This window comes from the organism of the source record quoted next (assembly GCF_019968985.1).
Source record: "MAG: Porospora cf. gigantea B chromosome Unknown PgB_NODE_307_length_22999_cov_114.717, whole genome shotgun sequence".
Taxonomy (NCBI): Eukaryota; Apicomplexa; class Conoidasida; order Eugregarinorida; family Porosporidae; genus Porospora; species Porospora cf. gigantea B.
In genome coordinates, this window is record NW_027178914.1 from 1 (window position 1) to 22,999 (window position 22,999).

Genomic DNA, 22,999 nt, shown 5'->3' on the forward strand with positions numbered 1-22,999 from the left:
GCACGCTTATGGATGCGAAGGAGATCCTGATCCTAGTAACTGGCCTCGGCAAGGCTGAAGCCCTACGCAAGGGCATTGAGGGCGCCGTGAACCACATGTGGACTATCACCGCCCTTCAGATGCATCCAAAGTGCATGTTCATGTGCGACGAGCCAGCCACTATGGAGCTGAAGGTCAAGACTATGAAGTACTTTTTGTTAATCGAGGCAGAGACCCTCAATGCCGTGTGTAGGGGTGACTTTCAGCCTGAGTCACTTTGAACTCGTTGGAGCTCAATATGATAGCGGTACCGGCGTGGGATGGCGGAAATTGCATTTTCTCAATGCTACGGTGGTTCCTGCTTACTATCGCCCACGGCGGTCTTCTTCTCTCTTCTGAGCGAAGCTTTCTGACTCGAGAGGCCAGTTGGCAGGATGTAGTGACCAACTCGTCGTCCATTTTCGACGGCGGGGTTGGCAGCAGTCAGGTGGTATCCTTCGTTCACCCCCTGACAGAGCTGGAGGGCATTCCGTTAACGACTGAATGCGAGAACTTCGAGTGCTTGGTCGGAAAACTGGTGGACGCATCCATGGAGCGTGTGGTAAGCTCCATGAGGCAGCTGTCAGTTGTCGACTGCGATGCTACCCTGGCCCAGGAGGTACTTCTGATGCAGCGCCGTGGAGCAATTCAAGCGATTAGTCGTGTGACACCGTTCGTAGCGGTCTACTCGCCGCTGGCGGCAGTTCAGTGTTATCTTCGCGAAGGACTAGAAGAGGAAGCCAAGGCTGCAGCACAGGATATTCTCAAGAAGACTGAGAGGTTTCTCAGGGAGACACAGCCAGACGCACATCACCTTGTAGTGCGTCTAGATGAGAAGATGCTCACCAAGGCCCCAATGACGGAAGGGTTTGATCTCTACTACAAGCTGATGCCTACGGAGGCTGTCACCACTGAAGGCGACTTCGAATCGGCCGCTGTTCGGCGGCTTCAGGCAGTTCTCCCTAACGCGCCGGCCCCTCAGCTCACGGCGGTGCAGGCACTGAACCAGCGACCCGCTCCCGCAGCGGTAACTGATGTCTCCGACGCCGATCGTTTCTCCTGGAATATTAGGGTGATGACGGCCTTGGCGCTCACAGTGCTGATCTATTACACGTTCGGAGGAATGGCCACCATGGAACTGCCCCGAGACAACCTGCTGTACACGAAGATGAGCGCCGCAGCGTAGACTTCACTACGAATCGAGCTCAGAATTGTGATGCATTATTTATAGGGGTCCAAGGTCAAGCTTAGTGGTGCATTTTAGGTGTTGATGTTGTTGTGTGCAGCTGCAGATTCGCCATGAACTGGAATCTGTTTTGGATTGTTGTCTTTGCAATTTCATTGGCGCTGTTTTTGGGGGTCGTCGGCTTCGTCGGCTTCAGCATCTACAAAAAGAAGCGGCGAGGAGAGGCAGCACCCCTCATATCAGACCTGGAACAGGGACCATCCAGTCCATCGGAAGACAACCACGGAAACGACGCCCCGGTGAAGGTTGAGTCGGATCCTCCTGTTGAAGAGTCCTCTGAGAGCACTCCAGATGAGGCACAAAAAGACGTCGCAGCAGAGGAAGCACCTGCTGACGAAGTGAAGGCAGAGGAGAGCACTCCAGATGAGGCACAAAAAGACGTCGCAGCAGAGGAAGCACCTGCTGACGAAGTGAAGGCACCTGAAGACTCTAATCCAGCAAAGGCCGCTGAGGAATCGGTGGCACCAACCCCGCCCCAGCAGAGCGACGCCCCGGCCGTCCCGTCTCCCGTCCCGGCAACCCCAGGCCTTATCCCTCAAAGTAACGCAGTACCACGATCGGAACCTGAGTTGTAACAATGAATGAATGAGTGATGACAAGTAAATGCCTCAAATAAAATGGGCAGCCGCTGCTCCAAAAGAGAGGCGGTCACCGGCAGTGAGGTGCAGGAGGCAACACCCGCTCAAATCAAAGGCATTGTGGTGCGAAACCCAGCACCGTTGTCGCGTGCTGCGGACCGCGAGGACTGCGAAGCGCCTGAGCCTCTAATGCTGGACGGCGTTGCGTGTTTGACGAAGACGAAGATTCAGCATGGCTCCATCCTCTCCAAGTACGATGTACTGGAGGGTAGCATTGGCAGCGGACGCTCCGGACCCGTAAAGGTCGCGGTGGTGCACTATACAGGCCAGAAGGTTTGCGTTAAATCGTTTCCGAAGATTAACTGCAAGAAGGAGGCTCTGGCCATGCTACGAAACGAGGCGCAGATCCACCTGCGTCTTGAGCACCCCAACATTGCCAAACTGCACGAGGTATGGGAGGATGCTGCTCATGTGCACATGGTCACGGAATTTTGCTCTGGAGGTGAACTCTACGACAGGATCGCAAGTCGTATCTGTCTGCAGGAGTCTGAGGCTAGAGTGCTGTCTCAACAGATTTTAAGCGGCCTTCTCTACCTGCACAACCATTCGATCGTTCACCGAGATCTGAAACCCGAGAACATTGTCTTCCAAACCAAATCTCCTGATAGCGTCTTGAAGTTGTTGGACTTTGGTTATGCGAAGGTATGGGATGCGCGTCGAAGTCGGCCGATGGAAGCCACTTGTGGATCGTTGTGCTTCGTCAGCCCTGAGGTTCTGAAAGGCTCCTATACGAACGCTGTGGACATTTGGTCATTCGGTGTGATATTGTACTACATGCTGGTGGGGTACCCTCCTTTTTATGGTACCGAAGACGAAGTTATGGCTCGAGTTCTGGCTGGTAACTATTCTCTGAACGGTCCCCGCTGGAGCACCGTATCTGATCGCGCCAAAGACCTCATTCGGTGCTGTCTAGAGCTTCGACCAGACAACCGCCTTTCCGCTCTGGACGCCTTGAACCACTCTTGGCTGACCCGGGCATATGCAGTGCGCGAGATCTCGGATGGAGAGGTCGTGGCCCGCGATATGATTCAGCGGCTTTGGAACTTCGGACGTGCACCGCTGCTACAACGAGCTGCGCTTCTGTGTCTGGCATATGACATCCCCCCATTACAATCACAACCATTGGGACTTTACTACGTCGGATTTGATCTTGATGGATCTTCGTGTATTACGAAAGCATCTTTCGCGACTTTTGTCGAACGGTACTTTGGACTGGTACCGGTCGACTCGGTGTTCGCCAACTTAGACTCTCTGAAGGAAGGGAAAATCTCTTGGGTTGATTTTCTCGCATCGCAGCTAGGCAGCGATAGGCTGCCAATCACGCAGACTAACGTTTCCCTTGCATTCCAGAAGTTAACAAACCGCCAAAAACAACTAGCCTTAAGTGATTTAAGGCTTCTTACAACTCATGGTGACGGTTCGAGGTTTGAGATGACCAAGGTCCTGAAGGAGGCTGGCCTAGGTAACGTGGATAGCTTGGACTTTGTGGCCTTCGAGGCGCTCGTTAGACCACCGAAGCTCGTTGGCGTGCTACCAGTTAACGACTACGTGCCTGCGCCCAGCCTTCAATCGCTGCTGTAAGTGTCGTCGCAATCGTTTTCCGCCTCGAGTCTAGTCGCTGTAGCTGCCGTCGCCATTCAACTGCTCCTCGACCTCCAAAACGCGTTCGCTGGCTAATGTTCGCTCTTCAGCGGTCTGCGCGTTCTCCAACTCCCAGCGGGCGTCCACCAGCTCAGCTTCCAACCGGTGTCGCGTTCCGGCGTCCTCCTTGGCTGTCACCAGTTTCGACAAGGCCCTCGAAGGATCATCGAAAGCCTCGTTTTTTGGCTTCCTTGAGCGTTTCTTTGGCTGTTTGTGTTGCTGTATGAACTTGTCTTGATCTCTGTCTACATAGGTCTCCACAGCCTTTAAATCGCGAATGGCAGCGTTCATATCGTCGTCCTCCATGGCGATCTCCTCCAGAGCGGCTGTTGGCGTGGCGGAGCTCACCGGAGTGAGCCCAGTGTGAATGTTAATCATCGCCTCATGCTGTCGAGGAGTCCACGCAATGGAAGACCTCTGCGAGGGCTGAGACTCTTGTGTTGGCCTCGCTATATCCTGCGACTCGAATGCAGTCTGTCTGATCGCGTTCGTCAGCTTCCAATGTCGAGTTGTCCCCTTATGCGGCACCTTTGAAACCTTGGGTGCCGGTTTTTTTGGAGCTGAACGAGCCATTTCTTGCTGCAGGTGCCAGTAACGCCTTTCGCACTGCTCAGCTGTTTTACGACAGACCTTCTCCGCCACGCGACCCCAGAATTCAACGTCCTCCTCGTCTCCCGGAACTCCCACACTCTGCAGGAGCTTGTTATCGTCGTGTTTCCTCCACTGATCATCCACCCGCTGTAGTCTTTTTTTGATGGCTGCCTGGTTTCTCTCTTCGAAAGTCGACTTCACTTCTATGATGTCGTTCTTCGCCTTCTGTTTCGCCGGTTTACGACGCCGTTGCGCGTTATTTTCTTGACTCTGTGCGGATTCTGCAACATTTGATTCCGGTGCTCTTCCAGATTTCCGCTCCTCCTCCTCCTGACTTCGTCGAGGCGCCATGCTGAGCAGGTCTGCTAGTCCTCCCGGTACCTTTACTGTGCTCTCTATTACGGACCTAGCCTGCAAGCCTTTGTCTTGACCAGGTTGTGTGCGCTTCCGTACCGCAGCTTTCTTGGCGCCCGAGTACCAGCGGGGCATGACCGGGGCCGGTTGGTCCACAGCGCTCCCCAAGCCGTCGCCGGACACTTGCGACGACCGAAGACTCGTCTGACTCACAGCTCGTTTACGTGGCTCTCGGGTTCTAACCATTAAAATTAAGTCACGGGTTTGAGTCTGGTTGCGGGGTTTCGCACATCGACTTGGCAATGAACGAGGGAGACATCCAAAGACCTTCACTCCCAACGACCACGGCGGCCTGGCAATGCGTTGACGAAGGGATCTGTAAAGGCTAGTTTGAATGTTGCTCTTGGGGGATGGAGCTCTGCGAGTAAGGCGCTCATTCTTGCAGCTCTTTCATTTTCTTTTTTGGTTTGTCTGGCTCCAGTTCCTTCTTCTTCAGCTCGGATTCAGGCTCAAAGCTGCTCTCGTCTTCAGCACGTCGCTTCTTCTTTTTCTTTTTCGGCTTGTCTGGCTCCAGTTCCTTCTTCTTCAGCTCGGATTCAGGCTCGAAGCTACTCTCGTCTTCAGCACGTCGCTTCTTCTTTTTCTTTTTCGGCTTGTCTGGCTCCAGTTCCTTCTTCTTCAGCTCGGATTCAGGCTCAAAGCTGCTCTCGTCTTCAGCACGTCGCTTCTTCTTTTTCATTTTCGGCTTGTCTGGCTCCAGCTCCTTTTTCAGCTCGGATTCGGGCTCAAAGCTGCTCTCGTCTTCAACATGTTGCTTCTTCTTCTTTTTCTTTTTCGGCTTGTCCAACTCCAACTCGAAGCTGCCAACGACTGCTTGGATCTCGTCTTCAGTAAGCTCCAGCTCCGTTCTGGCCCTGCCTATCGCAATTTCTTCCACTTGTTTGTAGATTTCTGCCTGTCTCTCGACTCGAAGACTCCTCCGCTCTTCTAATCCGATGAATTTCAATTCCAGCTCTTGACGTTTAAACTTTATCCGTGTCGTAAGGAACTCATGTCGAAGGGTCCCTTCCGAGACGCGCGCCTCCATCTCAGCCCGCTTCGTGTGCAGATCCTCTGTGCGTCCTCCGACTTGGGCCAGCTGCTGCGCCAGCCACCTGTTAGCCCTCAAGACAGCAGACTCCTGCTCTTGCTTGGCCGTCAACATCTCAGTTGCCTCTCGGTCTCGCTGCTCTGCAACGGAAATCGACTGTTGGAGCATCGCTCGCTGTCGGTCAAGGTAGAATCCCTTCAGTTGCTCTCTCCAGTTAATCACGTCGTTCTCAGGGCGGATTTCAATCAGTGGTATCTCTGGAACTTCGGAATACAGAACCTTATTTTGTCGTTCTCGTTCTATTTTGGATTTCAGTACTTGGCATGAATTCATAGCCCTGTTCAGTCGCCTCAGGTCCGCATTGATGCGACTGGCCATCGAGCTGACGATCTCTACGTCAAGAAACATCTTACACTTCTCCAAATGCTCGGTCACATCGCGAAAGAGTTGATACACGGACTTCAGGGTGGCTTGGAGGGCCGAGATAAGACCAGGGGTGCGTTTGAGGGATTCTGACACTCGTCGAAGGTCGTGGTGCAGTCGGGGCCGGGACTCGAACAGAAAGCTCTTGATACTGGATACCTCATCTCGTAACGCATACAGCATTAGATCGTCTATTGGTAGAGCCAAACAAACTGAATCAAAGTGACCTTGTTCGACTGATGCCACTGCTAGACGACGCGCCTCATCGAAGGGAGATTCGTGGGTACCTGTGGTTCGCAATGCAGCCTGACTCAGCACTGCCCCTATTACCGAGAGCAGAACTGGAGAACACACTCTGTATGGCACGGTTTCCCACTCGAGTACATCGATAGCCGACCGATTGGAGCACTCTAGATCCGCAAACTCCAGCCGTGCTGGCCGGTCAGCGCGGTCGGAAGGGTCCAATCCCAGGCGGGCGTTGAGCATCCGGGCGACCGCGCAGCGGTTGCTGCTGTCCAAGGTCTCCCTCTTAAGCTCTAGGATGTCTCGGCGAGTACGACTAATCTGCATTCGCAGACGGCGTGAGAGCTCCTCGTTGGCGAGAAGGCCGTCGGACTTAGGAGGTGCTGGCCGCAGCAAGTCGAGTCGCTTGGCAATGCTGACCTCCTCTGGGTCCTCGTCAGGCTTGGACAAAAATTGCATGAGCTGCCCCTTCTCCATCGCCTGCAGAGAGAGCACCACGGTGGTTCGGCGACCCGTATGTTCGCGGCTCTTTCGGCGAATGGCGTCTTCTACGTCGCTAGACACGCGAGTAAGGCGGTCACTTTTGCGGCGAGACTTCTTGCCTCGCGAGGTTTGCGCGAGGATCTTAGATCTGCCTACAGATGCAGATCGTGATTTCCCAGATGCAGACCTCGACTTACCGGAGGACAGAGATCGGGACGACTCTCTTGGGGCCGTGATCTCCAGAACGTACTGGCTGTCGGGTAGCTCCCTGGACTCCGCTGGCGACTCCTGGAACTCCACAGACCGGCGAATTTTGATGGGAGGTGGATTCGTATCGAGAGGAGGAATGACGGACTCCTCAACGACGGACTCCGCAACGACGGACTCCGCAACGACGGACTCCTCAACGACGGACTCCTCAACAACGTCGATGTTGGCCACTTTCAGATCGACCACCTCTTCGAACGACTCCTCCGAATACGTTGACGACTCGCTGGATGCGCGTTGAGATTTAATCATGACCTTCGAGGCCTCGGCGAGCCTCGTCTTCAACAGGGACTCCATATCTGCTACCGTCTTTTCGGTGGAAGCGAGCTCCGTCTTGAGCTCGTCAGGGACCGAGGGCTCTGAAACTGAAGTTGAGACGCTTCCAACATCCACTCCTGTCTTTTGTTGTATCGCCTCCAGCGCATTCTGCAGCAGCGAAATTCGACTCTTCTGCTCGGCAATGAGGCTCTGCTCCGGTGACACAAAGTTTGTTGTCACCTTCTTCTTGATGGTCTTACACTTTTCGGCAAAACGAAGAGTAGAGAGGCTGATTTCCAACGATTGAGTGGACGGATGAAGCGCGCAGATAACGCACGCCCTGCTATTACCTGCCAGACCGCGCTTGATTACTCTGGTCAGGGATGAATCCCTCCATGGAACGAACAACTTTTTCGCCTCCGCGCCAGACATTCCCTGCCGCTTTGCCAGCTTAGATATGACCTCTGACAACAGGAAGAGCGACTTGTTTATCGCCTGGCCCTCAGCCAGGCGTTCCTTGGCCCCAGCGACGCCACTGGCCGCCGCCGAGACTCGCTCGTTGCCTGCGAGGTCAACGAGTAGCAGCTCTCCCTTAGTGCTGATGTTGAGGCCATCCACTTCTAGGGCGGTCTCCACCACGGCTGAGAACACCACATGAGACCTTGAGCTTGTCTCGTTGAAATTGGTTGCCGCAAAATGTCGACGAGACTCAGCGACTTCAATGTGTTGCATACACTCTTCTACCGACGCAACAGCCACTGTCTTCAAATTTTGAACGTAGAAGTTCCCCTGCGCATCCTCCTTGATGGACAAGTCTTCTTTGGGACTGTTGGGTGTTTTTCCTTCCTGGAGTAGATCCATCACTCGATCCAGATATATCTCTACATAGGAAATCAAAAGTACACACTCCGCCGACTCGCTAGAATTGCGAATGTCGGAGATATATCTGAACAACGAGGCCATCGATCGAGGAAGCATGCCCAAATCACCCGGTCTCCCCATAATCGTATGGGTCTTACCGCACCCAGTTTGACCGTACGCCAGGAGACACACATTGATCCCTTTCGTGACATCTAGCACCATGGGGTCCACGACCTTCTCGAAAACGTCGGCATTGTCGTCTGCATTCAGCACCAGCTGGCTACTCACGTTGTTGGTCGTAGCAGTTGTCAAAGTAGTACTGCTTCTTCAGATTAATGCTCGGTGGCGGTGTTATCAGTAGATCTAGCACCCCGTCCTCAGATAGCTTCCACGCGATTTCATCTCCTCTGTCTAACTAACTGCCCAGCAGACACTAAACGCACCTCCCTCCTGAAAAGCGGCCTCTGCCTTATAACAACTTTGATGGCCTCTTCAGCCATGAATTTGGAATATGCACCCCAACCACAGAAAACGACTAAGCGATTCGTAAACGTCGCGGAGTTCAACTGATTACTGCTGACTGCACTGTACGCCTTGCTGAGGGTGGCCGCGCTCTTCATCTTCCTCGTAGGAGGGTCGTCCATGGGGGTCTTGATTCATCTCCTTCTCCATCAAGTGACAGATTTCCAAGTCTGGATCGTTCTCATCGATAGATAGTGGCGCAGGTCCAGGCAAAATTCGGTGAAGCTCCTTGATGGCCGCTGGTGGAATTGATCGAGGCATAACGACCACGAACTTTATATAGAGGTCGCCTCTGACGAAGGGGTTGGCTTTGCTCGGCATGCCTTCGTTGGCAACGCATAGGAATTGGTCGGGAGACACAGTGGTGTCTGAGGGTCCATTTATCAGCAGCTTACGGCCGTCGAGGTGCTTCAATACGTACTTGAATCCACATAGGGCGTCGCGGACGCAGATCTCCTTGCTCATGATGAGGTTGTCCCTTACACGCGTAAACTCAGAGTGCTGTTGTATGTCGATCACGAAGATGACGTCGCCAGGGATCGTGTTCAGCTTCTGGTCCGCCTCCTCGTTGAAGACCACCTTCTCTTTGTTGGGACAGCCCTTCGGAATGTGCACCTCTAATATCTTGCGCTCTTTTGTGGTCCCCTCGCCTCTGCAGGCCTTGCAGCGATGCTGGGTAGGTAACGTTTTTCCTTCAGCTTTGCAGGCACCGCACGGAGACGTCATGTGCTGAACCATGGGACCCATCCTTTGAATGATGGTGCGTGTTCCAGTTCCATTGCATACGTTGCAAGTTGTGAACTTCTCAGCAGGGCCTCCATGCCCGTCACACTTGCTGCAGAGAACATCCTTGTTGATGGCGAGTTTTCGAATGCAACCGTTATAGGCCTGCTCCAGAGTGACCTTCACCTGGGACACGACCTCGTCGCCCTTCGGAGGTCCCCTCTGACGACCGCCGCGATCCCCTCCACCGAAAAACATGGAGAAGATGTCCTGAGCGGAGGAGCCACCGCCTTCCTCGATTCCATCCTCACCGAACCTGTCGTAGCGATCTCGCTTCTCCTGATCCGAAAGGACCTCATAGGCGCGCGATATCTCCTTGAACTTCTCAGGATCGCCTCCCTTGTCGGGGTGATGTCGAATAGCCAGCTTTCTGTACGCCTTCTTGATTTCAGACTCGTTGCAGGTCTTCTCGACGCCCAGCACGTTGTAGAACTTGCTATTGTCTACGTTTCCACGAGGGGCACCACCACCCATACCAGGAAACTCTCCCCCCATGCCATCTCCAAAGTAAAACATCTGACGCCGAAAACTGTGATTTTAGGATTTATGCCATGAGTGTGAATACTATGCACTATTTCATCGAAGTCGGGGCGATTCCAATATCAATGAGCACGAACCCCATTCACGAAGCAACTTCCGGTTACTGGCCTCAGACAAATCGAATCTCTTGTGCATAGACACGACTCCACCGTCGCATGCACCAAAGCTGACACCGGATTTGTCAGCTGCAAATAAAGCGAAGTGATTCACCAACCGCACGCCGGCGTGGAGGGACATGAATCCGGTATTCATGTCCTCGTTCAGCCAAAGAGGGAACCCCAGCTTCAGATCCAGCAGCTTGTCAATTGCTGGCATCGACACCACATAGCAGGGGCCTGACGGGTAGGGCGGGTACACGTCGAACGGCCATGAATACTCGCTGTTGCGGTCCTCTGGGTTCCGACGCACCGCAGACCTTTCCCAGACGCGCCCCAGGATGACTGCCTCCGACAAGTCGACACTGTTGAGCAGGTGCAGGAGGCGAGGGACGTGAACTAAGACGTCCAAATCCACTTTAAGCATGGCAGGAGCCTGGTGACAGTTAGCTGAGACGAAGTGCAGAGCGCTCAGCGTTTTCAATGACAGGTTGTTATAGGTGTCAAGGAAGTCCGAGACGACGAGGTCTCCGTGCTCGGCGAACTCCTTCCGTATGTGTTCCATACTCTGTGGATCCTCGGAGGTGCCTAATACAAATACTCGGGGGATCTCCCGCCCTCCCATATACTCGTCCCAGTGGGCCCGCAGGAAGTCACGCTCGGCAACGTCGTCTATCCTTGAGAGAACGGCGAAAATGATTGGGACGTCCTTAATATTCCGACAGATGTTAGTCGCTCCAAACAATAACGTTGGATGCGGTACTCGTTGGGGCGGTTGGAAGGTGGGCATCTGCAAAATCGCAGCTTCGACAGAGACCTTGTGCCTGGTTCGGCTAATGTGTAAGACGATACCCACGGCCACAATGAGGGTCACAACGAACTTCCATCCAGCACGTGGCATAAATCCGGCTAATTTCTGTTGTTACTCAATGGCACGCGGTCGGCTGGTCTGGAGACGCCTGCGGAATATTACAGCCACGAAGGTCGCCCGTGACACGAGCTGTTTAACGGTTGAACGGGTGGTGAAGACGTCGCCTTCAGATATGTGGTCACGTCAAGCCACAGCTGGAGCATTTTCGACGAAATCAAACGTTAAGGCGGAAGAGGACTTCTCTCCAGCTGTGGGCACGCTGATCACGGGCTGCTCGGACGAGAACGTTCCAGAACTCGGCACGTACACGTCTCCATCGCATGAGTCCCCGTCACAGCCACCGCGTGTTGCGTCCAGACTGGTGGACTATGATAGGATGATATACCATGGTAAGGAAACTTACCGACCACCTGCTCGAGCACGGAAATACTCGCTTAGCCCTCGACCCGACGAGAATGACCACTTAGAGTGGCTTGGCGGTATGACCTCAGGAATGCTCGATGGCGTTTTTGGGCTTAGCGTGTCACTCTTCTCCCGACTGCGGCACATGAACGTGAAGTCGCTGCTTAATGTGGGCAGACACAAGCGGACTGAGGTTCCACTGGAGGATGAGCCCTACTGGGGCAGGAGCTTTAGGCATCATGGCGTCTTCAACGAGATGATCAGTGACCGCCGACCCACCGCCCAGTCGCTCGATTTGTTGTCCCTGCCCCCTGAGAGGGTGTTGCAGCCAGTGGAGAACGACAGCGACTGGGAAGAGATATCTTCCGTGGACATGACCCCAACGGAGCGGCCGGTGCTGCCAACTGACTTTGCCCCAGTGACCCTCGGCCTGCCGAAGACCTCGAAGGAGCTGCCTGGTCATCCTATGCCTCGGATCACCATAGTCAATCGAGGCCGGCACATACCAAGATTGGACCTGTCCCGTGTCGCTCGACCTACAAGCTCGGATCGGCCCTCAAGGAGCCGGCACGAGAATCGCTCATATATATCGCCGTCGTATGCGTCGTCCCGCTCTCCTCCGACTTTCAGCGCAGCGCCCAGCAACTTTTCTGGCTTTGATGGCGTCTACGCCCTGAGTCCGCCGCGACGAAGACTATGATACACGAGAAAACAAAGACTAAGATCTTACAGAGAACACGAAATCGTTGATGTTAACGAATATTTCAAATAGAACTAGTGCCATTGAGCATGCGGCACAGTAAATGGTCTTTGTGCACTGGTAAACGGGCCGATGTAGGGCCTCGGCTTGGTCGGGCCAGCCATACGACGCTGGACGTCGCTAGACACGACGACCGGCGCCGTCGTTATGTTGCTGGTGAGCAGTCGAGGGGGGGCAGCTGATGGGATGCTGTCGTCCATACGAACCACACGGTGATGGGTGTAGTTGCGACTCAGGCTGCTTTGGCGGTCGAGCTGCACTACGGAACTCGATTTTAGTAGGGGCGGGCCGAAGGTGGGAATCCGCGTATCATTCACAGGTGTCGTACTCGTCACCATTGGACCTGACACGGGATTGGATCGGGCGACAAGAGATGCGCTGCGTGAAATGGTGGTGGTCGGAAGGCAGTTGAAAGATGACTGCGTACTCAAGCTCCGGAAGTGCTTCAGGTTCACTCGGCACACGGATCCATCAAACCTAACGCCCTTCGGGTCGTACTCCAGCATGGGTGCCGTCTTTAACTCGGTCGCGACGGAGCTCTGACTGCTGTCCTTCGTGACATGGCGGTCGCTGCTGTTCGACAGAACACGAGGCGTCCAGTCATGGAGAGAGGCGTTGGTAACACGTCTCCTCAGAGCGCGCGGCTGATCTGCAGGCGTCGCCTCGCTTGTTGATGCTCCATCCCTATCGACGATCTCCGCGTTCATTAGACCGACAGGTAACGCGCTGGGATTTGGGAAGCTGGCGCTCATGTCGAATGTATCACAGGCACCATCTCGAGGCACGAACGCGGGCAGCTGCAGCATTGGTGGCGGGCTGTCCAGCACGACTTCGAAGCGGAACCTCTCGTCGTTCGGAGTCTGCTCCTTGCTGGAAGACCGAAGGCGTCGTCCTAAGTCGTCTTCGCTGTCCAGCCATTCGCAAGGGTCATACATCAGAAGCGACTCCAAGGTCTGGCGCAACCAACCTGCGGACTGATCCTCGTTGCCCTCCATAGACAGCGTCGCGAGTCCTCTTCTTATTTGTTCTAGTCCGGCTACAATTTCACGCAGACCTGTGGACATCCGCAATTTCGTATTTCTTACTATTAAAAGCTAACCAGTCAGCACCATCGACGTAGTCTAATTAATGTTCCCGCTGTACGGGCCTATTGTTCTCGCCATAGGTTTGCTTTATCTTTTGAATTAGAGCCTCTGGAGCCCTGGCGTGTTCCTCTGCTACAAGCCAGGTGACGCCCTCAGTGCATGGCGGAGTCGTTAAGGACCCAACGAATCGACGGAACGTCCCAGACTCAGGAATGAGACTGACGGTGGTGTCATGCTGAACAGTCTTATCGCCCACTGGCAAAATGGCGAACATCTCCTCTAGCGGTTGGTTCTCCCCCTCGTCGATGAGAACCGCCAGCACGACAACAGACCCATCGGCTGCCTGATACACGTAATGAACCTCCATGCAAGAGTGTACCCCGTCCTCTACATTTTCACTTGGCGTGTGGTAGTGGTACTGCTGTAGATGGTAGACTTTGCCATCTAACTTCAACACGCGGTCACTGAGTACAACGACCTGAAGCCCGTGCCCGCTGTCTCGCTCGAGGCTCTTGCCGCCAACAACCTCTGGTCGCTCAATTTCCACCAGGCGGGGATGTAATTTCACCAGATCTACGGGACTTTGCTCCATACCGGCACAGTGAGGGTACCTTTCCAGCCAATGAGCGGCCCCCTCGTGATCCCAAGCTAGAACGCCCAATACGACCGTAATCCAAAGGCTGAACATTGTTCAAGTTAATCTTTTAGTTTATTAGTTTCCCAGCCGCCCCGCAATCGGGGTTTTCGCGAGTGATGTACAAACACCTTTACAGTAGGTCCTCTCGGTGGCTTGATTACATACACTCGCTCGACCCCTGAGGGGAGTTGCGACGCGAATAGCGACGTGTGGATGGATAACAAATGCGCTGTGTGAAAATGAGGGCGGCTTTCTCACTCTTGGAACTGGCTGGGGAGGCACCTGTGACCTCGTTGACAATGACCTTAGAGGCCTCGACGTGAACGACACTCGCTACCACTTGCGGGACCTCGGGGGTTTCGCTTGTTGAGTTGTCAGTGGAATCTGAGGTTGTTGGCTCAGTCGACCCTTCCAAGTTGTCCGCCTCAGGGTTGGCGGAGGTGTCTGCCGAGTAAAAGGCCTCCGAGTATGGGGCCTCCGTCTCCGACATGGCAGCCGTCCAACTGGATGACTGCGTTGCTGGCACGGCAGGCCGAGCAGGTCGCCACCTGAACCAGTCGTAGTCCTCCGCTTTTGCTGTGAACAGGGGCTTGACTTTTGCTGGTACGAAACGCATGTCTTTGGTGTCATCCCCGAACCAACCGAACCTGCTGCGTTGTCATTTCTTCGCCCCTCACTCAGCAAATGCTGTCAGTAGTAGAAAGGCAAGCATAAAAGGTGGGCACCTTCCACAAAAGTATCGTTGATTTGTCAGATACACACCTCTTTGTCTCGGAAGAGAATCTTCACGCACTTTTGTCCAGGCGCATACACTATGATCTGCTTGTTCACACCAGGAGGCAACTCAGTGCTCCATCGAGACACCAACACCTCGGGTTCCGAAGCAGGAGTAGTAGTAGCAGTAGTAGTAGCAGCAGTAGTAGCAGCAGTAGTAGCAGCAGTAGTAGTAGCAGCAGTAGTAGTAGCAGCAGTTGTGGAGATTGCACCCGTGGTAGTGGCAGACGCAGAAGTGATTGTGCCAGTTGTCGCTTCCGCTGAGGTTTCTGTTGTAGTTGCTCCTGTCACTGTGGTGTTGGAAGTCGTCTCAGCTGCATTCGTTGTCACCTCCTGCAACGCCCAAATTGAGTCTGCTGGAGGGAATCCCCGAATGTTCCAGGCCACCCCCGCCACCAGCATCGCAGACACTCTGGACTTCATATCTTTTCGTGATAATTGCGCAAAGATGAACTCCAGAAAGACCATACTCAGAGTGGGCTCACCGTCATTGTACTACGGGCTTGGGGCCTCGTGGCCCAAACAGCGACCGCACATCGCGCCTTATATGAACATTAGCTGCGCTGCGATACGCTTTGAACCATAATGCCGCTGAAATTCTAATTTCATCGGGTCAATGGGCAATTCGGTTGTCAGTTTCTTTATGTTTCCAGCACGGCCCAGCTCAGTGAGCGCCTCGCCACACGGACATAGTATTCAGCGGATCAGAGCCCTGTACAAGAAAGACTTCTCTTCATTCCGTCAGTTATTAACGACGACTCGTTCGGTTGGTTGGACAGCCCCCAAGGTGAGTATATTGGTTATGTGACGACAGGTCAGGGAAAGCAAATTCCAGTGCTCTGGTTCGCGGTGGAGGCCGCAGTCACTACCGTGCTGTATTTCCATGGCAACAGCTGCGATTTGGGGGACATGCTGGAGGAACTGCAGTGGCTCAGCAAGCAGTCCAACGTGAACGTCATGGCTATGGAGTTCCCCGGCTACGGAGTCGCGCAAACGGATGGCACTACCCCCGGCGAACTTGACCACTGGGCACGCTGTTGCTACTTCTGGCTTGTCAAGCGAGGCTACCACGCGCATAGCATCGTATTGTATGGACGGTCTATAGGCACAGGTCCTGCAGCCAAACTGGCCTCCTGGTGTCGACAGAGAGGACCTAAGGGATACAATAAGTTTGGTGGTCTTATCCTAGTTTCGCCTTACAAGTCTATTCGCTCTCTTGCTAAGGACTACGCTGGCCTGGCGCAATTGTTAGTACATCGACATCTGTGGAACACCGAGCTTCACCTTCATCAAATCAAAGACTGCACCAAAACGCTGATAATTCACGGCGTGAATGATGAAGTAATCCCCGTGGCACATTCTGAGGCCCTGAGCGCCGCGATGGTCGGTGGTGACTGTACCTTGGAGCTGTTTCCAGACAGGGGCCACAACGACTTGGCATACGTGGCCATGGAGCCCATTCAACAGTTCTTAGGTCGCGTGCGCACTGAAGCTAAAGCAACCAAAATGCCAGAGACAGCTAACTGATCTCCTGTCTGAAGGTTCTGTAGAGAAGGCTTCACACGAATTTCTTGCGTATTGATTGCTTCTTCTGCTTTTTCAGGTCGAAAATCCATTTGGGAACATCGCAGCCACTGGACTCCAAGCAAGGCGCGATAGTACGAATCAGAGGGGCGTCTTCAATGGTGAAAAGAGTGAGAGAACGTCCTGTCTGGCCTGCTCTACCGCAGCGCCCGACTCGGTGAACGTATCGTTGAACAGTCGTGGGCACGTCCCAATTGACCACCATCTTGACGCCCTTGAAGTCTATGCCTCGTGCCACCACATCTGTACAGATTAGAATCCAGATCCTGCCCGCTTGGAAGTTCTCGACGACCCGATCGCGCTCTGAGTTGGACCGGGAAGAGGTGATGACGTCGGCCAGTAGGCCGTCGAACACTAACTCGTTGAACAAAGCGTGCGCGTCTTTCTTCTCCTCCACGAACACCAGGCAAGGGACATCAATGGACCCTGCTGTGAGCAACTGTCGGAGCGTGGGCAGCCTCCCCGCCTTCCTAGTGCAGAAGAGCAGTTGTTGGCTCACGTCTCGGTTGGCGGCTTGGGCGCTGCCGACCTCCAGATGCAGTGGAGCGTGCAGCACAGTCCCTGCCAGCGACTTCACCTCGTGAGTGGTGGTCGCCGAGAACATCCAAATTTGCCGGTGCTCACTTGTGGCTGCTGCTAGGATCGTGTCTATCTGCTGTGTGAATCCGAGCGAGAGGAGCTTGTCGCACTCGTCCATGATCACAAACCGACATCGAGAGAGTGCGTGAGGGTGGTTCTGTAGGACTCTGCACATCGGCTCAGGCGTGCAGACCGCCACATCAAGTCGGAAATAATGAGGCTGTGCCATCTTCTTGTCCTTCGCTTCGATCAGAGTCGCACGGAACTTTTTGGTCTTCCCTAGCACGCAGACAACTTCCAAGCACTGCCTAGCCAACTCACGGGTTGGACAGATAAGGATTGATCGGATAAATTGTTCCTTCGTTGGTTCTTCGAGCTGGAAATACAACGGTACTGCGAATGCTACCGTTTTTCCGGTCCCAGTAGGCGCAGTTGCCATGCAGTGCTTAGCTTCGCACAGGTTCGAGAACGTCAGTTTTTGGATTTCAGTGGGCTCAGTGTACAACAAGACGTTCCGCAGTGAATTCAGGATCCACGACGGATAGCCCAGCCCTTCCATCTCATCGAAGCACGCCAGCGGGGGCACCTCACCACCACGAACCTTCAGCTGCTTTCGGCGTTTGGCAGGTCGCAGCAGCCCTTCATCCGGGCTCAGAGCCATCTCCCCAGAACGCTTGTGGGAAGGCGTGCTGAAGCCAACGTGCCTCGATTTGGACGTTTGGCTGAAATTGGTGCCACGACACAGCAAATGGAAAGCGTCGTCCATAGAAATCTGCATTTGTTCAGCGATGTCGTCTCTCGGTGCGGCGTCTGGCTCCCCGTCAGCCAGCCGTTTCTTCAGCTCGACACGTCAAGAACCTCGAAAGTTCTCTTGGTCGTTTCTCGTTCAGGCGGTGCTGGCGTCATCTGCAGTGTTACACGTCAGCCGAGTCCGCCGTCAGATCAACGGCACATGGTCCGATGCCCTGAAACGAACCCACCGCAACTTGGAGGCTAAAAACGAGATCTTCTACGAAAGGATGGTACGATTGGCGGACCGATTGTTGAAGACTGAAAGCGGTCCCTTACTGCCCGATCACGACCAGCTGAAGTATCCTCCTGGGCTCCCAACGCTGGTTTTCGACCCCGAAAAGGTCCTGATGCAACGAGTCTACGACGTGAGAGCCTCTCTGCGGACAGACGCAGCCTCTGACTGGATGGAGGACGAACAAACGACCCGGGGCTGATGAGTTCCTAAAAAAGGTTATGCATTCGTATGAGCTAGTTGCCTGGACCAGCGACGTCTACCCGACAGCGCAGAAAATCTGCAGCGAATGGGGGGTTCCGGTAGTCGCTGCGTTCCATCGCGGAGATTGCGACCGCGTAGGCGGACGGTGGTTACGTCCATTGGACCGACTCGGGAGGGACCCCAATAAGACTGTCGTCCTGGCAGTCGACAAGGAGGTTCCATCTCACTACCAGCGTAACGTGATTCTCATAAAGCCTTTTGCAGGCCAGCCAACCGACGTCGAGCTCCGTTTGCTCGGTCCCTTTCTCGCGAGTGGGTGACGATGTAACGGCCAACACAGAGAAAGCCACCAGCCCAGACCTAACCTCTGCAATCGCCCCCTTGACAAAGTCTGCGGATGTAACACACGAAATTCTGCTGCAGTGTGAAGCGGAAGGTAAAGCCACAAAAATGAAGAGCTCGGCAGCACGGGGCATACTTAAGCTGTTCTTCTGAGGAGCACACGTTTCTTCAGCGATTCGATAGCTGCGGGCTCGTCTGTATTGTAGAGCCTGTAATGTCTCACTGTATGCCTTGTGAATGTCTATGAGGTCTCGAGAAACCTTGTCGTCGCCTTTGCAAGTAAGCAGGTCAAGCGACCAGTAGATCGAGACGGCGCCTGCCCTCGAGGAGAGAATGGCGCCCTCGGGATCTAGGGAGTCTCGTGACTTCGGATACTTGCTGAACACGTGCTTCTCCAGCACACAGCGGAGGACATCCGCGAATGTGGGGTCGAGATGCGGAATCAGAGCCCCTAGAGTTTCCACCAGCCGCAACACGTTGGACATAGCGCCAAGCGAGTGTACCGAGGTGGAGGCCACGCCAATCACTGCCGGCGAATTAATCATGAGAACTGTCGTGCGGACAAACTGAACGAAGCACTCGTCAGCCACGGAGGCGTCGAGCTGCACAGAGTTTGCAGAGATACCTGCGCGCCGAGATGCCACGTCCAGTCGCTCGAACCCCAATCGTAGTGCGTCACCGCTGGCCAGCAGCTCTGCTGGCGGCCGGCTGAGGCGGTTGACAGGGTTGGCCGATGTGAGGACCCGGAGTTCCGGGACCAAGCCTCGGTACATGTAGGGCAACAGCTGGCAGCCGACTGTTTGGTAGGCTTCCACCGCCCACGAGACATCGACGATAATTTCGTCGATGGTGTCGGCAGCCAACTTCAGCGCTGACTCAATCAAGGCTAACCCGATTGTAGGAGTAGGGTTGAACTTCTCGTATATCCTTCTCAGCGTCGATAACAACTCTCCCACAAGCTTCACATTCGTGTGCCCTCCTTGGGCACCAACACCGGCTATGGCCTTCATCACAAGTGCCTGGTTATGTTTGTCCGGGGAGTGGAGTACGCGGACGTAGAGCATAAACATATGCTCCAGTATTTCCGCCTGCCGTTTGGCAATCACCTGAAGGTCTCCTGCCACTGTGCCTTTCATCAGGTCTCGGCGCTCATGTTTCTTCTTCCCCTTGAGCTGACGCTCGCTGAGTTGCCGGTGGAGCATTTCCACCTCGGCAGAGTGCTTCTTCCGTTCAAGCTCCGGGGCGGAGAGCACGTGTAGGATCTCCGGACACAACACAGACTCTACATCCGCTCTTTTGTGCGAGCACAGGTCGTAGATGCTCTTGGCGACCAAGGACCCGACCAGCAATGAGGGGTCCTGGTCGATTAGTCGAAACAGTGTCTGGCGGGAAGTTTCTCGGAGACAGTCATCGAGGTCAAAGGCCCCACCCGCAATCTTGATTACGTGTGTCATCAGCCTTTCGGACTCATTGAAGTTCGGAGAGGCTGCCAGGAGCTCACATGCGCTGTGGACGACCAACGAAGGGTGTCGTTGCATGCTCTTGGCCTTGGTGAGCCACACGACCACGGAGGAGTACATCTTCATCATCTCGGATTCGTGCCTTTTCAGGGCCACCATGTCCTTCTTCTGCTTGTGTCCAGACTCCTCCTCCACGACTCGGTAACCAGGCACAATCTGACACATGGTTGAAACGGCACTGAGAACAGTGGCCTCTGCTAAGCGGTTAAGCATCCGCAACAGGTCCTGTTTGGTCTGCTGCATCTGAACATCATCCTTGTCAACCTCGATATCCATGACGCTCCTCACTCGCGACTCCACCGCGCCTAGTGCCAACCAAAACACCTCGAAGGTGAATAACCTGGCATCAGGCTTTTTCATGATCTCATGCGCGGTGCCAGCCAGTGTACGCTCAAGCAACTGCGAGAACTCCCCCAGATCCATATGCTCATCGTTAAGGGGCTCGACGGCCGCCCGAATCGCGGCATCGATCTTCACTGATGTTTTCTGCCGGTCTCGGATATTCTCCCGCGTCTTCTCCTTCTTCGTTGCCGACGCTTCAATGCGGCCTATTCGCTCGAGCTGCTTCTCGGTCATCTCGGTCTCTTCAGTCAGGGTCTTCTTGTCGCGCCTGGCGACCTTGCCGTCTCTAGAGACTGTGGGTAGCGCCTCTGCGGCGTCGGCTTCCTTCTTCCAATCTTTTCGAATTCGAGCGAAGCGTTCGTAGTCCGCCAGCCCCTTAATGGCCTCCATCTGTTTCTTGGACTTAGGTTTCTTCGCCTTTGAGACATTCTTCAGTGATAACCGTCGACGACGGATGTCTTTGCGGCCACCGCTGGTCTCAACTTGCTCCTTCGGCTGACCCTTTTTCGTATTCCCTCGTCCAGTCTTCTTTATGGGAGTTTTAGTCGTGGTCTTGTCGCCTGCCTTCCCAGGAGTCTTCTTCGCGGTATTGGCAGCCATCCCGCCAATAATGCACAGTTTCTTGACTGCTCGCTGACCCCAGCAGCCACGCCCCAATGCAAACACCCACACAACAAAAAGCCAACACCAAACAAAGCGACTAGGTCTGCCAAACAAAGCGACAAGGTCTACCGATTTCTCGAATTATGTCCCGCCCGGAACTCCAAGGACCCCCAGAGCTCTACTATGACGCGAGTGTCGCCTCAACCTACTCTGCTAACCAGCACACCATCTCGATTCAGTCTGACCTGACGAATCGCTGCCTGGACCTCATCTACCTGCCGGAAGCCAGCTGCTGCGTGTTAGACATAGGCTGCGGGTCTGGACTGTCCGGGGACGTTATCAGCGAGCGAGGTCATGAATGGGTGGGCATCGACATCAGCGCCCCCATGCTGCAAGTGGGGCAAGCTCGTGAGGTGGACGGCGACCTCATATACGGGGACATGGGCCAGCTGCAGCGCTTCCGACCAGGAGTTTTCGACGGGGCCGTCTCCATTTCAGCGATCCAGTGGCTGTGCCAGTCCAACAAGAAGACCGAAGACCCCTACAAACGCGCCTGCACCTTTTTCCAGTGGCTTGTCAGGTGTCTGGCGGCGGGTGCGCGGGCTGCCCTGCAGTTCTACCCCAGCCACGCCGAACAAACGGAAGTGCTGCTAAGTGCAGCCATGCGTGCAGGCTTTGAAGGCGGGCTGGTTGTCGACTACCCGAACTCATCAAGAGCGAAGAAGTACTATCTGTGTCTTTGGAACGGCAGTCCTTTTGGCGTTAATAATCAGATGCCCCAGGCTCTCACCGACGAGAAGTCCACAGTCGAGGTCGGTCGTCGCGCCAAATGCACAAAGACTGTCAAGAAAGGTAAGCCAGCCCAGGGCACCAAAGAGTGGATTCTGAAGAAGAAAGAGCGTCGCCGCCGTCTAGGGTTGCCCGTAAGACCAGACACCAAGTACACCGGCAAGAAGAGAAAGGATCGGTTCTAGTGCGTGACTAATAACATGCGGCGGTTTTTTTGGCTCTGGGTCGTAGCGTTAGGCGTTCGACCTCCCCCCCATGACGAACGATGGACGCCACCGCGATTCAATCGTGGGGTATTTGCCGCCGAAGGTCGTGGCGTGGTCAAAAGAAATGGGAGGGTGAGCACTTACACAGCAATCTTTCCACACATGGCCAAATCAGTGACAGCGAACGACTTCTCAGCAGAAATCGTGGACCGGTGGTTGGTCCACCTGAAATACATAGGGTTCAGTACTAAACGCGTAGCTACTGACTGGTGGTGGAGGCTGCCAAGGGAAGCGCCCCCGCAGTTTATGAAGAGGGCCATTCCGCTTAAAAAGGTGGTAAGACTGGAGGGAGACGAGACTGGGGCGACGTGGCGAGTCACTGTGCAGTTCTAGGTGCACAGTTCTAGATGCAGGCTTATCATGAACAGTCTTACGATCCGGGCTACATAGAGCATCTACCGACAAAGGACACGATTTTAAATGTCAGTTCGATCCTTAATCGTCATCAGTATCGGATAACGCATTTTTATGTCATCCTTTTATCCCTTGTCCCTAATGTCAGTTCGATCCTTAATCGTCATCAGAGTCTGAACGCATTTTTAAATCATCCCAGAATGCCTCTCGAGGTCGAAACTGGCGACAAGGCAGCGCCAAGCCACACCCAACGACCTCCCAATATCCGGACCCTAACTGGAGTCGCACAAACGCCTCGCATGCCGAAAGCAAGAATAGCTCATGGCACTGGTCCGAGAAGGATGTTGTCTGTTGAAAGCCAGGGGCACTCCCCGATTGGATGCAGACGCGCTGTTGGGTAATGTTGAACGAAGGCACTCTTCGCTTTCGATGACCCTTTAGCAATGAAGTTCTTGTCGTCGGAAATGCTAATATTCGCCAGGTGCATAGTATGGTTGTGGGGTCAATCTACAAAAGCCATGCACATGTATGACATTTAAAAAAGTCGTGCACATGCATGACATGTAGACGTGTGAGCGCAGTTCTGTCATCCCAGAATGCTCTGGCCCAACTCTCAGATAATTGAACCAGTGTCGTCATTAGGACGTCGTATAGTGTCATCATCGGAGTGGCTCCCGTGTCCCTAACGTCAGTTCGATCCATAATCGTCATCAGAGTCCGAACGCATTTTTAAGTCATCCCAGAATGCCCTGGCCCCCAACTCTCAGATAATTGAACCAGTGTCGTCATTAGGACGTCGTATAATGTCAT

General features: G+C 54.2%; 18 protein-coding genes across 28 annotated transcripts; 8 read left to right on the forward strand and 10 right to left on the reverse strand.

The window, feature by feature from the left end:
- KVP17_000056 (uncharacterized protein) lies at positions 1-1,204 on the forward strand (the record flags this gene model as incomplete). Of its 3 annotated transcripts, XM_068515417.1 has the most annotated exons (2): positions 1-228; positions 285-1,204. In XM_068515417.1, coding segments are annotated over 2 exons (1,148 nt in total), but the record flags the coding sequence as incomplete, so codon positions are not given. The 3 variants fall into 3 exon arrangements, with proteins under 3 accessions (XP_068375583.1, XP_068375584.1, XP_068375585.1); XM_068515418.1 differs by lacking the exon at positions 285-1,204 and having other exon boundaries at positions 9-260; XM_068515419.1 differs by lacking the exon at positions 1-228 and having other exon boundaries at positions 323-1,204.
- Positions 1,205-1,317: 113 nt separating this feature from the next.
- Positions 1,318-1,839, forward strand: KVP17_000049 (uncharacterized protein; the record flags this gene model as incomplete). Its single annotated transcript, XM_068515377.1, has 1 exon — positions 1,318-1,839. One exon carries the CDS (start codon positions 1,318-1,320, stop codon positions 1,837-1,839), a length of 522 nt encoding a protein of 173 aa, XP_068375572.1.
- Positions 1,840-1,881: 42 nt separating this feature from the next.
- Positions 1,882-3,483, forward strand: KVP17_000043 (uncharacterized protein; the record flags this gene model as incomplete). Its single annotated transcript, XM_068515293.1, has 1 exon — positions 1,882-3,483. One exon carries the CDS (start codon positions 1,882-1,884, stop codon positions 3,481-3,483), a length of 1,602 nt encoding a protein of 533 aa, XP_068375564.1.
- A 30-nt stretch (positions 3,484-3,513) lies between these two features.
- KVP17_000040 (uncharacterized protein) lies at positions 3,514-4,734 on the reverse strand (the record flags this gene model as incomplete). The annotated part of the gene is made up of 1 exon (XM_068515261.1): positions 3,514-4,734. The coding sequence occupies one exon, from the start codon at positions 4,732-4,734 to the stop codon at positions 3,514-3,516; it is 1,221 nt and encodes a 406-aa protein (XP_068375560.1).
- A 187-nt stretch (positions 4,735-4,921) lies between these two features.
- On the reverse strand, positions 4,922-8,613 carry KVP17_000057 (uncharacterized protein; the record flags this gene model as incomplete). 2 transcript variants are annotated; one of them, XM_068515443.1, is made up of 3 exons in its annotated part: positions 4,922-8,373; positions 8,402-8,520; positions 8,546-8,613. In XM_068515443.1, the coding sequence occupies 3 exons, from the start codon at positions 8,611-8,613 to the stop codon at positions 4,922-4,924; spliced, it is 3,639 nt and encodes a 1,212-aa protein (XP_068375586.1). The 2 variants fall into 2 exon arrangements, with proteins under 2 accessions (XP_068375586.1, XP_068375587.1); XM_068515444.1 differs by lacking the exons at positions 8,402-8,520; positions 8,546-8,613 and having other exon boundaries at positions 4,922-8,335.
- Positions 8,614-8,683: 70 nt separating this feature from the next.
- On the reverse strand, positions 8,684-9,934 carry KVP17_000051 (uncharacterized protein; the record flags this gene model as incomplete). 2 transcript variants are annotated; one of them, XM_068515381.1, is made up of 1 exon in its annotated part: positions 8,684-9,934. In XM_068515381.1, one exon carries the CDS (start codon positions 9,932-9,934, stop codon positions 8,684-8,686), a length of 1,251 nt encoding a protein of 416 aa, XP_068375574.1. The 2 variants fall into 2 exon arrangements, with proteins under 2 accessions (XP_068375574.1, XP_068375575.1); XM_068515382.1 differs by having other exon boundaries at positions 8,684-9,913.
- Positions 9,935-9,994: 60 nt separating this feature from the next.
- On the reverse strand, positions 9,995-10,954 carry KVP17_000053 (uncharacterized protein; the record flags this gene model as incomplete). Of its 2 annotated transcripts, none has more annotated exons than XM_068515393.1 (1): positions 9,995-10,954. In XM_068515393.1, one exon carries the CDS (start codon positions 10,952-10,954, stop codon positions 9,995-9,997), a length of 960 nt encoding a protein of 319 aa, XP_068375578.1. The 2 variants fall into 2 exon arrangements, with proteins under 2 accessions (XP_068375578.1, XP_068375579.1); XM_068515394.1 differs by having other exon boundaries at positions 9,995-10,843.
- A 28-nt stretch (positions 10,955-10,982) lies between these two features.
- On the forward strand, positions 10,983-12,026 carry KVP17_000048 (uncharacterized protein; the record flags this gene model as incomplete). Its single annotated transcript, XM_068515376.1, has 1 exon — positions 10,983-12,026. One exon carries the CDS (start codon positions 10,983-10,985, stop codon positions 12,024-12,026), a length of 1,044 nt encoding a protein of 347 aa, XP_068375571.1.
- Positions 12,027-12,100: 74 nt separating this feature from the next.
- KVP17_000046 (uncharacterized protein) lies at positions 12,101-13,150 on the reverse strand (the record flags this gene model as incomplete). Its single annotated transcript, XM_068515355.1, has 1 exon — positions 12,101-13,150. One exon carries the CDS (start codon positions 13,148-13,150, stop codon positions 12,101-12,103), a length of 1,050 nt encoding a protein of 349 aa, XP_068375569.1.
- Positions 13,151-13,211: 61 nt separating this feature from the next.
- Positions 13,212-13,859, reverse strand: KVP17_000041 (uncharacterized protein; the record flags this gene model as incomplete). 2 transcript variants are annotated; one of them, XM_068515273.1, is made up of 1 exon in its annotated part: positions 13,212-13,859. In XM_068515273.1, the coding sequence occupies one exon, from the start codon at positions 13,857-13,859 to the stop codon at positions 13,212-13,214; it is 648 nt and encodes a 215-aa protein (XP_068375561.1). The 2 variants fall into 2 exon arrangements, with proteins under 2 accessions (XP_068375561.1, XP_068375562.1); XM_068515274.1 differs by having other exon boundaries at positions 13,212-13,763.
- Positions 13,860-13,867: 8 nt separating this feature from the next.
- KVP17_000054 (uncharacterized protein) lies at positions 13,868-14,520 on the reverse strand (the record flags this gene model as incomplete). Of its 2 annotated transcripts, XM_068515398.1 has the most annotated exons (3): positions 13,868-14,037; positions 14,067-14,458; positions 14,486-14,520. In XM_068515398.1, the coding sequence occupies 3 exons, from the start codon at positions 14,518-14,520 to the stop codon at positions 13,868-13,870; spliced, it is 597 nt and encodes a 198-aa protein (XP_068375580.1). The 2 variants fall into 2 exon arrangements, with proteins under 2 accessions (XP_068375580.1, XP_068375581.1); XM_068515399.1 differs by lacking the exon at positions 14,486-14,520 and having other exon boundaries at positions 13,966-14,424.
- A 38-nt stretch (positions 14,521-14,558) lies between these two features.
- KVP17_000050 (uncharacterized protein) lies at positions 14,559-14,984 on the reverse strand (the record flags this gene model as incomplete). Its single annotated transcript, XM_068515380.1, has 1 exon — positions 14,559-14,984. The coding sequence occupies one exon, from the start codon at positions 14,982-14,984 to the stop codon at positions 14,559-14,561; it is 426 nt and encodes a 141-aa protein (XP_068375573.1).
- Positions 14,985-15,198: 214 nt separating this feature from the next.
- Positions 15,199-16,109, forward strand: KVP17_000052 (uncharacterized protein; the record flags this gene model as incomplete). 2 transcript variants are annotated; one of them, XM_068515386.1, is made up of 3 exons in its annotated part: positions 15,199-15,217; positions 15,283-15,369; positions 15,397-16,109. In XM_068515386.1, 3 exons carry the CDS (start codon positions 15,199-15,201, stop codon positions 16,107-16,109), a joined length of 819 nt encoding a protein of 272 aa, XP_068375577.1. The 2 variants fall into 2 exon arrangements, with proteins under 2 accessions (XP_068375577.1, XP_068375576.1); XM_068515385.1 differs by lacking the exons at positions 15,199-15,217; positions 15,283-15,369 and having other exon boundaries at positions 15,492-16,109.
- Positions 16,110-16,140: 31 nt separating this feature from the next.
- Positions 16,141-17,523, reverse strand: KVP17_000044 (uncharacterized protein; the record flags this gene model as incomplete). Of its 2 annotated transcripts, none has more annotated exons than XM_068515316.1 (1): positions 16,141-17,523. In XM_068515316.1, one exon carries the CDS (start codon positions 17,521-17,523, stop codon positions 16,141-16,143), a length of 1,383 nt encoding a protein of 460 aa, XP_068375566.1. The 2 variants fall into 2 exon arrangements, with proteins under 2 accessions (XP_068375566.1, XP_068375565.1); XM_068515315.1 differs by having other exon boundaries at positions 16,141-17,406.
- Positions 17,524-17,533: 10 nt separating this feature from the next.
- On the forward strand, positions 17,534-17,971 carry KVP17_000047 (uncharacterized protein; the record flags this gene model as incomplete). Its single annotated transcript, XM_068515369.1, has 1 exon — positions 17,534-17,971. The coding sequence occupies one exon, from the start codon at positions 17,534-17,536 to the stop codon at positions 17,969-17,971; it is 438 nt and encodes a 145-aa protein (XP_068375570.1).
- Positions 17,972-18,122: 151 nt separating this feature from the next.
- On the reverse strand, positions 18,123-20,777 carry KVP17_000045 (uncharacterized protein; the record flags this gene model as incomplete). Of its 2 annotated transcripts, XM_068515337.1 has the most annotated exons (2): positions 18,452-18,510; positions 18,539-20,777. In XM_068515337.1, 2 exons carry the CDS (start codon positions 20,775-20,777, stop codon positions 18,452-18,454), a joined length of 2,298 nt encoding a protein of 765 aa, XP_068375567.1. The 2 variants fall into 2 exon arrangements, with proteins under 2 accessions (XP_068375568.1, XP_068375567.1); XM_068515338.1 differs by having other exon boundaries at positions 18,123-20,777.
- Positions 20,778-20,923: 146 nt separating this feature from the next.
- On the forward strand, positions 20,924-21,754 carry KVP17_000042 (uncharacterized protein; the record flags this gene model as incomplete). The annotated part of the gene is made up of 1 exon (XM_068515283.1): positions 20,924-21,754. The coding sequence occupies one exon, from the start codon at positions 20,924-20,926 to the stop codon at positions 21,752-21,754; it is 831 nt and encodes a 276-aa protein (XP_068375563.1).
- Positions 21,755-21,937: 183 nt separating this feature from the next.
- KVP17_000055 (uncharacterized protein) lies at positions 21,938-22,168 on the forward strand (the record flags this gene model as incomplete). Its single annotated transcript, XM_068515407.1, has 1 exon — positions 21,938-22,168. The coding sequence occupies one exon, from the start codon at positions 21,938-21,940 to the stop codon at positions 22,166-22,168; it is 231 nt and encodes a 76-aa protein (XP_068375582.1).
- Between the last annotated feature and the right edge of the window lie 831 nt (positions 22,169-22,999).